At 43.0% G+C, this 14,547-nt stretch overlaps 1 protein-coding gene across 1 annotated transcript in view; it reads right to left on the minus strand.

The window, feature by feature from the left end:
* Positions 1–14,547, minus strand: part of LOC128358679 (solute carrier family 45 member 3) — a 34,284-nt gene that overhangs the window by 11,441 nt on the left and 8,296 nt on the right. The window contains exon 2 of the mRNA XM_053319033.1: positions 2,719–3,106. Coding sequence (XP_053175008.1) covers positions 2,719–2,866 — 148 coding nt within the window. The 5' untranslated portion in view covers positions 2,867–3,106. The remainder of the gene's footprint in view (positions 1–2,718; positions 3,107–14,547) is intronic.

Consider the following 14,547-nt stretch of genomic DNA (forward strand, 5'->3'; position numbering starts at 1 on the left):
CAGAGAGCTGAAAGAGTTTATTATTCAGTTCTTACACTTTTTGTTCATGGAGAAAAAACATGAACTATATTAAATGTGAAGAGTGTAGGAATGTTTGAATAAATATGGGTCCAAAACTCTAAAAAATAATATGCATCAGCTGCACTCAAATGTTTTAAGGAGAAGTCATGAAATTTCAGGCTAAAAGTAAGATGTATTTAGAGTGACCCTGAACAGTATGTGAGGGTTAAAGGTGCAGTATGTAGACTTTTGTGGCATCTAGTGGAACGGTCTTGGCAGAGATGGAACATAATATTCATAATTATGTTTTAATTAGTGCATAATCACCTTAAATTAAGAATCATCATGTTTTTGTTACTTCAGAATGAGCCCTTTATATCTACATAGGGAGCAGGTCCACTCCCATCATGCCCACTATGTTGCACTGCCATCTCTTTATTGGTGTTATTTACCAAATTCAAGTACACTCGTTTCATTAAGCTCAGTGTGAGAGTCTCTACTGTGTGGGTGTACTGCATGGACCAAAAATGTATTCATAGAATTAAAACGTGCTACATCAGGATAGCTATCGTTATTGAGATATGAGATTATGGTCATGTCTCTCAGGCCGACAGTAGTAGAGCATTGTGGACTGACAAACATGCTGCTTGCATGATGAAACTTTTTTCACTGTTTACACTCCAGGCGGATTGTCCACATCTTTAAATAATCTTCAGCAGCATTTTTTTTTAGTAGAGAGGTGACAGGAAATGAGGAGAAAAAGAGAAGGGGAATGACATGGAGCACAGTTCCCTGGCCGGACCGACCTAGAGATGCAGTGACCACGGCACACCAAAACCACTAGGCTCCAAAATCATCATTCTTAACCTCTTGCACTTTGTACTTTTTAGCACTACCAGTTCCAGTAACCAGACTGACTCTTCTGGGCTGTGAGTCACACAGGTGATGACTGGAATGGTGTAACAACAAGGACAACACAAACATCAGTATATATATTTTTTAAGTAAAAAGCCCATTAACAAGCCTTTTAAATAAAGACCTGTAGATTAGCTTAGGCTGTAAATGATACTACGATTATGTAGCAATAGTCTATTCAGTGAATAGTGAAATCAACTCATCCCTACACAATTGGATGGATCTAATTTAATCTCTACAACAGATTGAATAAAACTGACTGAACATTATAACCCTCATGGAGGTAGGATTTATTGCAGGACTGTATTATACTTCATTTTATCTAGCCTACTAAACTGGCAACTGACTGTCTGTCTTGAGATTGTGGCTCTTCCTCTAGCAGTTTACTCTCCTGCTGCTTTTCAATTAGTGCCTGATTACCACCTCAACAACACAACAGGTGATTTGACCAGTGATTTGTGTAATGGCCTCAATTATGTCTTTATGACCTGAATGGGAAAGAAGATAGGAGCCCCGAGGCGACATCCCCCCACTACAATGGAAAACTTAGCTGGACAAGGTCACATCTTTATGTGTCAAACTAAATTCCAAACACAGGCGTTCCTTGGAGGGTACGTCCTATTTTGATTTTCAGTGTTCTCATGAATTTATTAGCGACTGATGAAATTATTTTCCATTTGTATTATAGCTCTAATGTAACCACTGTCTTATTTATTTTCAGCCCCGTGACAATACACTATGCCAAGTGATTAAAAAGGCACTCAAGGGCCATAAAAATCTATCATTTGAAAATCTTGGATGAGAAACAATCACTCATGTGGTCAGTAAACAAGCCACAGAGGAGATAGTTGTATCTTAGTCGTTCGCTGATCTATCTTTGCAAGTGAGCGTGTGCATGTGAACGAGGGAAGGCCCACCTCTGCCTTTCATGTTTTAATGAATATCCTGTCAGAAACAGAAAGGGACAGAGAGAAAGACATTATGTGTGTGAGAGAGAGAATGGGGCACACACACACACACAGACACACAGACACACAGACACACACACACACACACACACACACACACACACACACACACACACACACACACACACACACACACACACACACACACACACACACACAATGAGGTAGTAATGAGGCCTGGTAACCAGATTAGGGTTGCAAAATTCTTGGAATTTTCAAAGTTGGAAACTTTCCATGGGAATTAACGGAAATAAACTGGAAATTTACAAAATAGCATGTTAGCCTATACCAGGGAACTTAAATGTAGTTAGAGAAAAACATCTTGTAGCATAATCTGGTTAAAACAACCAGATTTAATGTAAATACAGTTGAATATCTCCCCTGTTCCTCAATCACGTAACTTACTGCAGGGTCACACCTACATGCACTGTGCATTCCTCCATCACATGCACTGATGATTTCTAGAACCCTGGACTACTGAAGTCACACATTTGAACCCAATTCTTTCAATAATCAAATCACAAATAAATCAGAAATACAAATGTTGTTTTCCTAATTGTAATAGTGACTGTCTGCTTATGACAAAACAAAATATTTATATTTATGTTTGTTGATACAGTTACACAGTATAAATTACCCAAAATTTCCAGTTAATTCCCGTTAATTCCCATATATTCCCAGAATTCTCATGGAAAGTTTCCAACTTGGAATATTTCAAAAATTCCTCCAGCTTAACTTCCCATGGAAAGTTTCCAGGAATTTACCCGAACATTATTGGAACTGTCCTGCCTTTTGTAACCCTAAACCAGATCCCACTCTTTTCCCAGATCCTTACCTAGCACCATGGTCATGTAGCGCTCTTCCACTCCCGCCTCCAGCAGCAGCGGGGGCACGTATGTGATCCCAGCTGCCACGCAGATCTCCAGGCCACAGGTCAGGGAGTTCAGCAGGACGAGACGCCACTGAGACCTCCATCCAGGCATATTTACAGGGGCTGGCTCGCCTTTCCTTCCCCTCTGGGATGGCCACTACTGGGGGCAGGGGAGGAGGAGGAGGGGGGAGGAGGAGGAGGAGGGAGCTGGACAGGGGCGAGGGGGGGAGCGTGGGGAAGCAGATGGTGCCCCAGTGGGACGAGAAGAGGGCTGTCGGAGAGGGACAGCAGCGAAGACACGTGGATGTCTCAGATGACCTGAAGGATTCATCCTCTTGTCAGCATTGTGGATCTGAGGAGCAAGGGGAGAGAAACGGAGAGACGTGAGACATGGAAAGAAGAAGTTTTTGCAACTTTAGAAACAGTCCAAATGTAAGAAACACCAAAATATGACACACAGCTTCCACACAATCCCTCTTCGTGTCATAAACTGCTGCAGTTTCAGACCGTTAGAAAATATGAGTCAAGCCATGTTGCGTTAAGAGAGGTCATCCCTGATTACTAACCCCGACTGCTGGTGGCCTAGGGTTGCATGTCCAATGTTAGCGGCGACAGAATCATATCTATGAACATTCCTGCATATTTTTTCTAGAAACGCAGAAATGGCAGCGACGGTGAAAAAGGAATATGATACTGATGTATCCTCACTGCTCCTCACCCAAAAAAAAAAAGCTTCAAGACAGCAGGAACAACAACAGGCGGACAGAGGAGATGAGTCAGCTGGAGCGACGTGGCAAACACACCAAACCATTTGTCAGGAGATTTTTTTTTCCTCCCTCTGCTGCTGCTTTGCTTTGCATGACACACATTGGAGGACTGTTTGAGTCTCCTTCTAAATCTCTCCATGTCTCTCTCTTTACTGTATCTCCATTTCCATTCTCCATACTAGCTGTACTATTAGTGGGAGGATCTAAAATGCAGTCTTCCTTTAGCAGACCCTGTCATTATCTGTCCTATTAAGCTCTGATTGCAGTTATAAGTCACATGTGTGAGTCCTCCTTCTGAAGACTTTTATTAGGTTACTACTATTGTTCAGCTGAGTGCAAAGGAGGCAGCTTTTAGCATCTGCAAAGACAGACTTAACAGAGAGAGGCTATGAGGCAGGAGGTAGATGAAATCAGATGTGAGGCGGGTGATGTAACACAGCATGTTGCAGTAGATTTTAAAAGAAAGAAAACCGTGTTGTGCCACATACAGGAAATGTGACAACAGTACCCATCAAATGGTGTCGTCAAGGTGATGGGGTAAAGTCAATCTATCCACACGACTTCTCTATCAAGATGAACACAAAACACCAAGGTGAAACCGCGACAACTGTCTCCTTGTTTTTTCCTGCACACTATCCCACGCTGACAGACGAGTCGACCGCATGCCTTATTCTTGAGACAACATGTGTTTATCCTGTCTCTATTGGCTCTAAACATAGGCCCATATGTGTAATGACAGTCTCTCCAGAGTGATTGACTTTCATCTGATGGAATTAGAAAAAAAAAAGAAGGGAAAAGCGCTAGAGTTTATCCGTGGCAACGCCCCGCAGCTTCTGTCTCACGGATCAAATATTAAGTGTGACTTCAATTTGTCTTAAACTAGTTGGTTCATTTCAAAGTGAAATGGATTTAAGCTGTGAAGAGAGTTTGAGGAGGCAGATTTATAGTCTGTCTCCAGTCTGTGTATATTTCACACATTGGATCTCTGCAAGAAACAAAAAAAATAACAACCAAAAAAAAAAAAGAAAGTAAAACCAAGGTAACCATTATCGTCATCGTCCGCCAATGAAGACGTGCGTTCTTTTAAAAGCAGAGGGAGAGAGAGCGAGAACAGTCAGGAACAGCCGCAAAACACAAGAAACAACAAGGTGCTATATTTGCATTTGGTGTGACATTCCTCTGCCAATGCTGCCCATCTGTTCTCTCCCCAGCAAACTAAATGGATGTCATCGAATCCAACGAGACTTGGTAAATCACAGAACTGTGGCTCGAGCTCGGGTAAATGATCTAAATCGGATTCATACAGCGTTCCGAGTAAATGCACTTTGCGGGGGTGAAATTGTTAGGCGATATGTGTGACGTGTTGTTTTCTCAAGAAACTAAAGTGGCTTAGGGCATCGCAAGAAGAAGTTTTATCAGATAAAGGGGTACGATATCCTGAAATACCTTAGTTTGCCCCTCACTGTCATCAAGCATCCAACACTCACAATTTCCATCTAAAACGTTTTGTGGCATTCCCGTCGCTACAATCGAAAATGTCATCAGCGATGCCATCTGAGTTCCTTGCAGCATTCATTCATTCATACATATCCAGCTTAGTCATTACGAGCCCTTTGATATACAGGCTCTTTGAGAATGTGAAGGACAAAGCCACAGTGTTAGCCAGGCTGGACCTCGCAGGGGCCTGGGTCACACGGAGAGAGGACCATTTCACACCCGTCACATCTCATTCCCGCCCCAGCCTGGGCACGCTGAAAGACGCCCATCAGGGGACCAGCCTTCGCCCCCTACGGCCTTGTCTGGCCACTATACCACCCCCCCCTCCTTTGCCCACATATTCACTGTGTATGTGTATGTGTATGCTCCACTCTCTCCCTCCTCCCCTTGCATTTCTTCCTTATCCTTCCCTCAACCCCTGAGGTCAGCTTCGTCTCTGACCTGCATTCTGAGAGGACCCTATTGACATATCTGCCCACGTCTGGTTATGCCTTTATGGCATCTAAAATCTCTGTGTGAATGCTTTCTATTGCGCCTCCAGCTGACTCCCTGTCAGACTTTTCTCATTGGAAACAGAAGGGCCTCCGAGTGGCAAGAATAGAGAAATCTGATTTGTCTACCCCGAGCAGCCGCGGCTTGTCTGGACGCCTGCCCGAAATGCGAGTCAGATTCCAGGGGTTGGTAAATTGAATGGTTGCTTTAGTCCTGACCAGAGTGGCGGTGGCAAGTCAAGAGTCAGGACGGAAAGACGGTTGGCAGGGAATGCGTCGAAAGTAGAGAAGAGCAGAATCTATCAGTCCTTTTCCCTTACCTTAGAGTCAGAAAATTCATTTGTTTGTTTTGAATTTTGTACTCTTTGACCAATGAAATCTTTAGACAGAGCTGTTGAGATGCTTGTTTGTGTTTTAAGATTGGAAGAGTGAAGAGTGAAGAGTGAAGAGTGAAGCGCACGCACGCACGCACGCACGCACGCACAGCAACCCACACAGCCGTTCCACTGCTTGCTTAATGACACCTCTGACTCGACAATGTATTCCAGTCATGCCCTTAATCGTCTTCCCATAGCCTTGGAGACGCAGACGCACGAACACACTGTTAGACAAACAGCTCTCCTTGTCACCTCATGTGTTTAAACACTACAATCAGAGCCAGGCCGGTGAGAGACGGGGGCGGCTGGGGGGCGGTGAGGGGGTGGGTGGGGGCATTTGCTGCTGCTTTTGTCAGCTCTCCCACCGCTCCATTACCGAGCCTTATTCAGCCACAGGCCCCCCAAAAAAATGCTTTAGTGCAAAAGCTCCTAATGACTCTGAGCGGTATTCTTACAATACAAAACGGGCTTTGTATACATTGTGCCAGGCAGAGTAATGTGATATAGTGAGGTATCAAGTTCAAGTTCCAAGTCTTTAATTGACGTGGGGGTTTATATAGATGGTAGGATATTAAAGGTGTGTATGTTCGTGTGTCAGTGTGTGTGTGTGTGTTTGGGTGGGCTGGGGTGTGGTGTGGTGTGGTGTGGTATGGTGTGGGGTCTCCCAGCAGACAGCAGAGCTTGGAGGAGTAGAAGGGAAGGAATTGCTCTGAGATGACATCAGAGCCACAAGCACAGTTGAGACTATGGATGCAGAAACCTCAGCAGGAGGCTCTGGTTGTGTGTTTGGCTCCAGCTGAATGGCTGCAGCACTGTGGCTTTCCTCCCCCTTTTTGAGTTTGTGCACATTAATGGACCTGCCCGTCTGCATTGGAGGGACAGCAAGCCCCAGCCTTTTATATGCTGACAGTTTTTTCCCCCCTTCCTGGCTTGCTTCCTGCAAAACCTTTCTCTGTGACTCTCCTTTGCTGCTCTGTGAATAACATAAACAAGCTAAATTGAAGCAGGCCCTAATCAACAGCAGAGGACTGCGGCAGTCTACAGTGCCACCACAGCATTTCTTAATGGTGCCAACTTGGCGTTGTCGCGCAAGTCCTGGGAAGAGGGGCATCACCGAGTGACGCTGTGCTCGAAGGGTGCCGGATAGGTTCCTTCTGGACACGTCCTCAAATGTCCTCTCATCAGACGTGGCAACTCCACACAGAGAAATGTAAGAGTTTCTACCTGATGTAAGAACAAGAAAAACCTTTTAATAACTTAAAGCTGGATGACTGAGATTCATTTATAGACGTCTATAAATCTTCCCCGTTCTGTCAGTCCCTCTTCGCTCTGGCATTTCACTTTTTTATCGTTAACAATTCAGCTGACAGTTCAACTGCTTTCATCTGTTACACTTCAGCTTCAATTAGTGCTTACTTGTCAACGTTTCGGCTTCTTTTCCCTGCTTACACGTCCATTAACATTTCACCCACTTACAGTAACTCGCTGTTTATATGACAATTCAGCAACTTACAAGGGCTGGAATTTGAGACTACAGGTGTTTACACTGATTTTCACTTCAAATAAAACATAAGCTCCTTTTAATGCCTACACTTCAACAGCTTTAAGTGCTAAGCTACAACTCCCAGACAACATTTCACATGCACACAGTAAAGAACTTAAACTGTTTTAACCTATATAGCAGGGGGATTCCATTAAAATTGATTGAGGTCCAACTTTTGAACATTTCTTCAAGTGAAGGTCCAGAACATCATAATGTCGGAGTTATTTTTCAATAGCTTGAAGTAGCATTGTAGTTCCATCATCATCTGTGCCACCACTCTGTCTCTCCCCTTTTCTCCGTGTGTATCTCACTGACAGTCGACTCTCTCCGTGTGTCCAAATGCATGGATATGATTGGCTGATGAGCATCACGTGAGAAGATTGGCTATGGACAGTGGTCTGTGAGTTTCCGAGGGCCGCTCCACTTTTACTGTAATAGCCGGAGATGCTGCGCCCGTTAAAATAGAAACGCTCAGACAAAATTGAACAATCCTCAATATTTCATCAGTTACAGGTCCGCCTATAAGTGACCTCTGCTTTTTGCAGCTGACATTTTCCAGCCAGCACACTCACGTCAATGTTCTTGAAAGAATTGTTTTAGAGCTGCAATGATTAAACAAAAGTAATCAGCAGCAACTTTGATAATCCAATAATGGTTTTAGTCATTTTTTCAGCAAAAATTCCAAACAATTTGCTGTTTCAACTTCTGAATTGTGATGATGCTTTTATTTGCAATACATGATAGTGTTCATTGTTTGGACAAAATGAGATACTTGAAGACATCAGCACAGATTAAATGATTAAATGAGGAAATAGTTGGCTGGTTAATCAATAATGAAAAGAATCATTAGTTGTAGCTCAACATTGTTTTGACTCTCTCTCTATCTTATCTTTTCTCCATTTCTCCTACGTTCATCCATACCAGGTGTTCTACATCACTCCACAGTCTGTCGTCCAGATAAACACCATGTTGGACCTCTACCACTGCTTTCCAAAACACGCTGTTTCCTTCTGTTACTGACAACTGGATAACGACATGGAACTTGTTTAACCTTCTTCAACAAAAAAAAAAGTTAAAAAAAAAAAGTTAAGTGTGTGATTTGTGTTCTGTCTCTGCTCACTTGAAAGGCAGCCCTAGTGTGCTGACCCGACCCCCCCCCCCCAAGCCTGTAATCTTAAGCCTGCATCCGTCACTGTGACCCTTGACCTCGCCTTTCACCACAAATCATGTGACCAACCTAACATTTCAAAGACAGTGCCAGCAGGCGGATGACAGTCTGCTGCTAATACTCTCCTCTTGTACTGTGCTGCCTTGTGAAAATGAAAAGTCAGCCTTGTCGCCAGTTATTTTAAAGCAGGGCTTCTGGGAGGAGATGTGATGGGAGGGACATCACATCTTACATTGGAAGTGGAAAGTCGACCTTGTCTTATCTCTGGAGGGTCCTGTGGCACTCTTTGCCGTGCCTACATGTGAGGCGTTCTTTCCATCTTTACACCTAATTAGGACGATGACTCAGAATAAATTGAAAAGAGCAAAAAGGATGACCAGAAACTAATGGTTCATGGTTCCTGAGAGAGCAATGTTATCACTGACTTCTAGAACTATTGCTTCACATTGCATTTATCTGCATGCACAGAAATAACCCCCCTCTACTTCTGCTACTGCTCTAGCCAGAGACCTCCGAAGATTGGAGAAGTGAGAGGAGGAAAAGTGCTGGTGCTTATCTGAGGGGGGAGACTACAGAAGATCCACACACACATACACACACACACACACACACACTCCCACACATTAGCACTTATCAGGTGAACATAAGAAGAATGCAGCCTAGGTTAGGTTGCCCTGGCATGTGTGTGTGTGTGTGTGTCAGAGAGTGAAATGAGGAGAGCCGTTCCACCTTTGTCCACAGATCAGGGAGGTGACCGTTATCGTACTGGCTCATGCAAATAAAGCAACAATGGAGTTCAGCCGTGTAGCCTCTTGTGAGTCAATGTGGCTGATAACGTGGCTCCCCGCGGACTGTGGCTTTCCACTCGCTGGAAATCTATTGTGTGGAGGTGAAAGGACTAATAAAGAGGGAATGCAAACGCTAATGAGTTTCCATTCAACCGTGATCAGGTGTGTTTACACTTAGTTAATAGAGCGGTCACAGTTTTAGCTGGGTTTAATCAACAATAGTGAATTGCTGTTAGATTCTGTAACATTTAAAGCATGGCGTTTTATGATTAATTTCTCAGTATTGTAACCTTTCTTCATTTAATTCTTCATCTTTACAATGGCGCTTCTTTTTCCATTTTTCTGATCAAACTAACTCATGACATTTCAGAAACACACCTCAGTTTGTGGTGATACTCTTGCTCAGTTAGTATCTGCAGATGTTTCTAAATTGCTTGACCTTTTTAAAAAAGAATTTGAAGTCAAATTATTAATGTAGTGATATAATAAGAACTGATGCAATATTCAAGAGCTTCTCTAGGCTTGTTTTAATCAAGATGGGATTTACTACTCCTAAGTAAATGGCAAGCTAGAACTTTTTTGGCTTATGCACCAAGTGAGTATGCAGCTAATCCAGGCAAACAGCTAATATTTCCATAGTCACTGACTGACTGAGTGATGAAGTTTCCCCATTGGTCGTTACTCTTTCTCAAAGAATCGGCACAAACAGTTTCAGTTACATCCTGAGGGGGCGTTCACAGAGAGCGTTGTCCCAAAATAAATTCTAAAAACACACATATACTGACCAAAGCGTCTCACATGGATGTTCTGATACTGACAGGAGAACCAGCTAGCAGCTAGTTAGCATGGCGTGGTTGTTAGTACAGTCATGCCATGCTTTGTGAAGAAGCCCATAGACTGAAACATAAAGGTGTAGCCACAGTGTTTCCAGTTTAACAGCACCATAAAGCACAGGAATACACTTTATAGACTTCCACTGACTATCCCCTTAACAAATTGGCCAAACTTGCACATGTTGACCATCGTATACTCAGTTTTGACCTATACTTGTTTTTAAGTCACATCAGAACTTCGCAGTCAAAAAACACGGCCTACATTTTAGTTAGAGCTGACCTTTACTACCACACAGAGGTACAGTTTGATTTCTTACGCTACAATGATCTCATCACATTGGGCGGAAATTCATCACGCTTGGCTGAAGGACAGCGTCTGATAATCCCAAATGTCGATTCGTGTCTAAAATTGTGTCTCTTTCCTATTACAAAAGAAATGGATTTAATCCTGTACATGTTATTTATTTTCAGCTCTGGTCTTTCACACACAGAGGTAAGATAATGTGAGGAAAAAGTGTGATAACAGAAAAAATAACGTAATGAGACGTAATGGAGTGGAGTTATTTGACAAAATGATACTCACCAGCCCAAGAGCAGCTTAAAAGGTCCATCTACGGACTCGCGTGGCTGAAAATTGAGGATCTAATCTATTTTAAAGGCCGCTTGCACTCTTTATCCAATCAACACGCTCCAATCACACGCAGAGCATATCAGCACAGACTCTTTTTGACCACCTGCTTCAAACTCTATGCTCAAGAGTCTGACTCTTTTTTTAATCCTGCTTCTGTCTGTATCCCCTGTTCCCTCCTCTCTTATTTAGCCCACCTCCTTTTGCATCCCTCCCATTATCCCCCCCACCCATCTCTCCTCTGTGCCTCAGCCTGTAAGGTGGGAATTGGGAAAATCCCAAAGCACTTGAGGAATCCTGTCTCTTTCTGGTTATCCGTCTGTCTGTATCTGTCTCAAATTGACTATATATTTTTTTTGTTTTTCCCCCTTGCGATTTCTGTCTCAAAGGCAAAATTCAGACGAAAGCTAAAATCGTGACACAAGGCATTTAGTTAAATACAGACACACACACACACACACTCACCTGTTTTGTATAATAGGAGCACGAGAGGCAGTTAGGAGACAAAGAATGAATTGATATCATTTTAACAACCCCACAAAGAGGCCACTCCCCCTCATCCCTTCTCTCTCACTATCTATAACCACTCCCTAAAAGTTCTGTATTATACTCCCTGACCCAGTATCATGTTCAACTGCCTATCAGGGCAGGGGGCAGCTCTCCCCACCCTCTCTCATTACCTCCCTTCCTCCAAGCCCAGTCTTAGTTAAGCTCACACTCCTGCATGGCCGCTTGTCCGTGGACCGCTTTAACCCTTTTCACGGTTCACCAGCTCAGCCGCCAATAAGCCTATTTGAGTAGACACGTATACACACACACACACACACACACACACACACACACACACGCACGAGTTTGCGCGCACTATTGCTTCAGTCCACCTCCGGCGGCTGGCTGCCATGTCTGTATCCCACGCCTGCAGGCCAAGACCAACCCTCTTTAAAAAAGCTTTTAATTTGATAACAGTGAGAGGAGGAGGGGGGGGGGGCAGAGGGAGATCTCAAATGGGGAGGGTTGTTAGTGGCGGGCGGGGGTGTGGAGTAATGTCATTAGACTACGGCTGGCTTTAAGGAATCTCCGTTTCTGGAATCCAGAGGCAGATCAATATGAAGACAGAGCGGAGGACGGCTGCTGGCAGTGCTTCCCCCTCTGCAACAGGAGTGGCTTGCCTGGAATTAAGAGAATTCTGAAAATCCCACTTTAGAGAGGAAGGCCGGGCCTCACTCGCTCAGCTGGGACCTCTGTGCCCTAACATTTCCTCTTCTCAAAATCTTTTACTCAAATAAAATTGGCACATGTAAACACTCACACACACACAAGCGCAAACGATGTCCTTCCCTTTAAAATAGTTGACTGAGATATATTATCTCAATTTCTGTGCAAATACCCACCCAAAATATAAATATACGTGTCTTGAATACACACACACACACACACACACACACACACACACACACACACACACACACACACACACACACACACAGTAGCCTAATAATTCATTAGGGATGGAAAATTCCAGAAAGTTTTCATTGTGTTGTTTTAGGAGAACTGTATGGAAGTAAGAATAATGAGGTATACACTGTAAAAGCCAAAGCTCCAGCCAAAACGCCCTGAACCCTCAAGTTCCACCCATACCAGACACTTAAAGTTGCCAAGCAGCTGACAGCTCTCTCTATAAATGACTTTGTTACTACATAAACTGACACAGTAACAAAACTTTACACATCCCTGAACTTTTTTTTTTTAATCTTTAGCTGTGCTACCGTGATGTTTCTATTGTTAACATGTGTGTGTGTGTGTGTGTGCTTGACTACAGCTTTGGCTAAAGATGACATGAGCAGTCTAGGCAGTCCGAAAAAGGTTTTAATTCCATGGTAGCCTTTTCCACAAAACCCTGCTTCTCCAAACGCCAGCCAAACCCAACATACCCATAATAAGCTACGACACACTGCTCTATGCTTTGATAAACCGAGGAAACCAAAACTGTGTGTCAGAAATAGAGCCCTAGGGCCACTGCTCTCTCGGTGTAGCAGCAGGGACCCAATAAAGCCTAAATGTCACCCACATTATACAGAGCACCAAGGATGGAAGGAATCAATCACTCATTGTGTGCTTCCACAGCAAATTAACCTTTAAGTAAATACGTGACGGAGATGCTTAAAACACAGAGCTGCTATACGTACCCCAACAGCTTTTAACATGTAGAGCCTTCATGACTACGACACTACCACCATGCACCATCAAAGACCAGCAGACAGTTACCATTCTCCAGGAGTCATCTATACTGGGACATAATTTAGCTGGTCTGTGACTGAAGGCTTGAGAATGCCGCCACTTGGCCATCTGCTGCACACTGCCACAGAACTGTCACAGCTGCCACACTATCATAAATAATGAAAATCCAATTATGAAATGTTGAATGTTGACGGTCCGCAAAGCTGCGCCCAGAGGCACGAATGATGTTACATCCTTGTAGGATCAATTGTACTTTACACAAGACTGCTTTGCGCTTGTGTGTGTGTGTGTGTGTGTGTTCTGAGAATGAACTCTGATCAACACCTGTGACACTTTTTATGCTACTTACCAAATATAACGTGTCTTGTTTCCAGTGTACCAAGGGTGTAAATCCTATCATATGCCTTGTAAACTTGAGTGTGTCTTAAGGTGTTTAATCCACTTTAACAACAACAACAACAACAACAACAACAGGTGCTACTGGTATACTTCCACCTCTAATGCATGATTTTATCAGATGTCTCACTAACGACAATGAATATGACTTTATCCCAACTAGGGCTGAGAGATATGGGCAGAATCAAATATCACAATATTTTTGACCACATAACTCGATATAGCGACAATATTGTAGAGTCGACTATTGGTGCTTTCACAAAATATCAACAGAATGAGATTTTTGATAAATAATCATCAGTGATGAAGATATATGACGAAGTTGATAAAGGCAGATCATAAAACAGTCAATATCATGATACTCAAAACCTAAGACGATAGCTATAAAACATCACGATATTGATATATATCGATTTATTGCCCAGCCCTAATCCCAACTAGATCTGTGTGATATAATGATATACTGTTTATCGTGTGATGACAGAAAAACATCTATCGTTTCATAATATGCTCTATTGTTTATTTTGTAGTGCTGTACATTCAACGTGACACAGAACAGGCTCATTTCCAATGGGGGAAGGACCCCCACCCAAGATAAAATGAGGAACTTGTACATAAAAGACGGACTACTTCAATCACATGGTCGTGAGTATGAAAAGTCCAACACATACTAGTAAACTGTACTTTGCAAATGATGCCACAGACCAGTCCCCACAACAGTAACACTCAATTACTTATTTTTATTCATTCATTTCATTCATTCGAATTTAAAGAAAATGTGCTCTATCATAGTATGTATTGTCATCTGATGACCTATATTAGGATATGAGATTTTGGTCATATCAATCAGCCCTAATCTCAAACATGTGAATGGCTTCTTCTCAGCACAAATGTAGTTTTCCTCTTAAAAATGCTTTTTGCAAGTCTGTCACAGGGGATTTTTCACTGGAAACTGGAATGAATCACCCCCAGATCTGGTCCAAATAAAACCTATCAGGCAAAATCACACAGAAAATACGTTTCCTCTTTTCCTAGAGAGTCACTGAGTGAATAACCTTACAATACCT

The sequence above is a fragment of the Scomber japonicus genome, chromosome 5, assembly GCF_027409825.1.
Source record: "Scomber japonicus isolate fScoJap1 chromosome 5, fScoJap1.pri, whole genome shotgun sequence".
In the NCBI taxonomy this organism is placed as follows: Eukaryota; Metazoa; Chordata; class Actinopteri; order Scombriformes; family Scombridae; genus Scomber; species Scomber japonicus.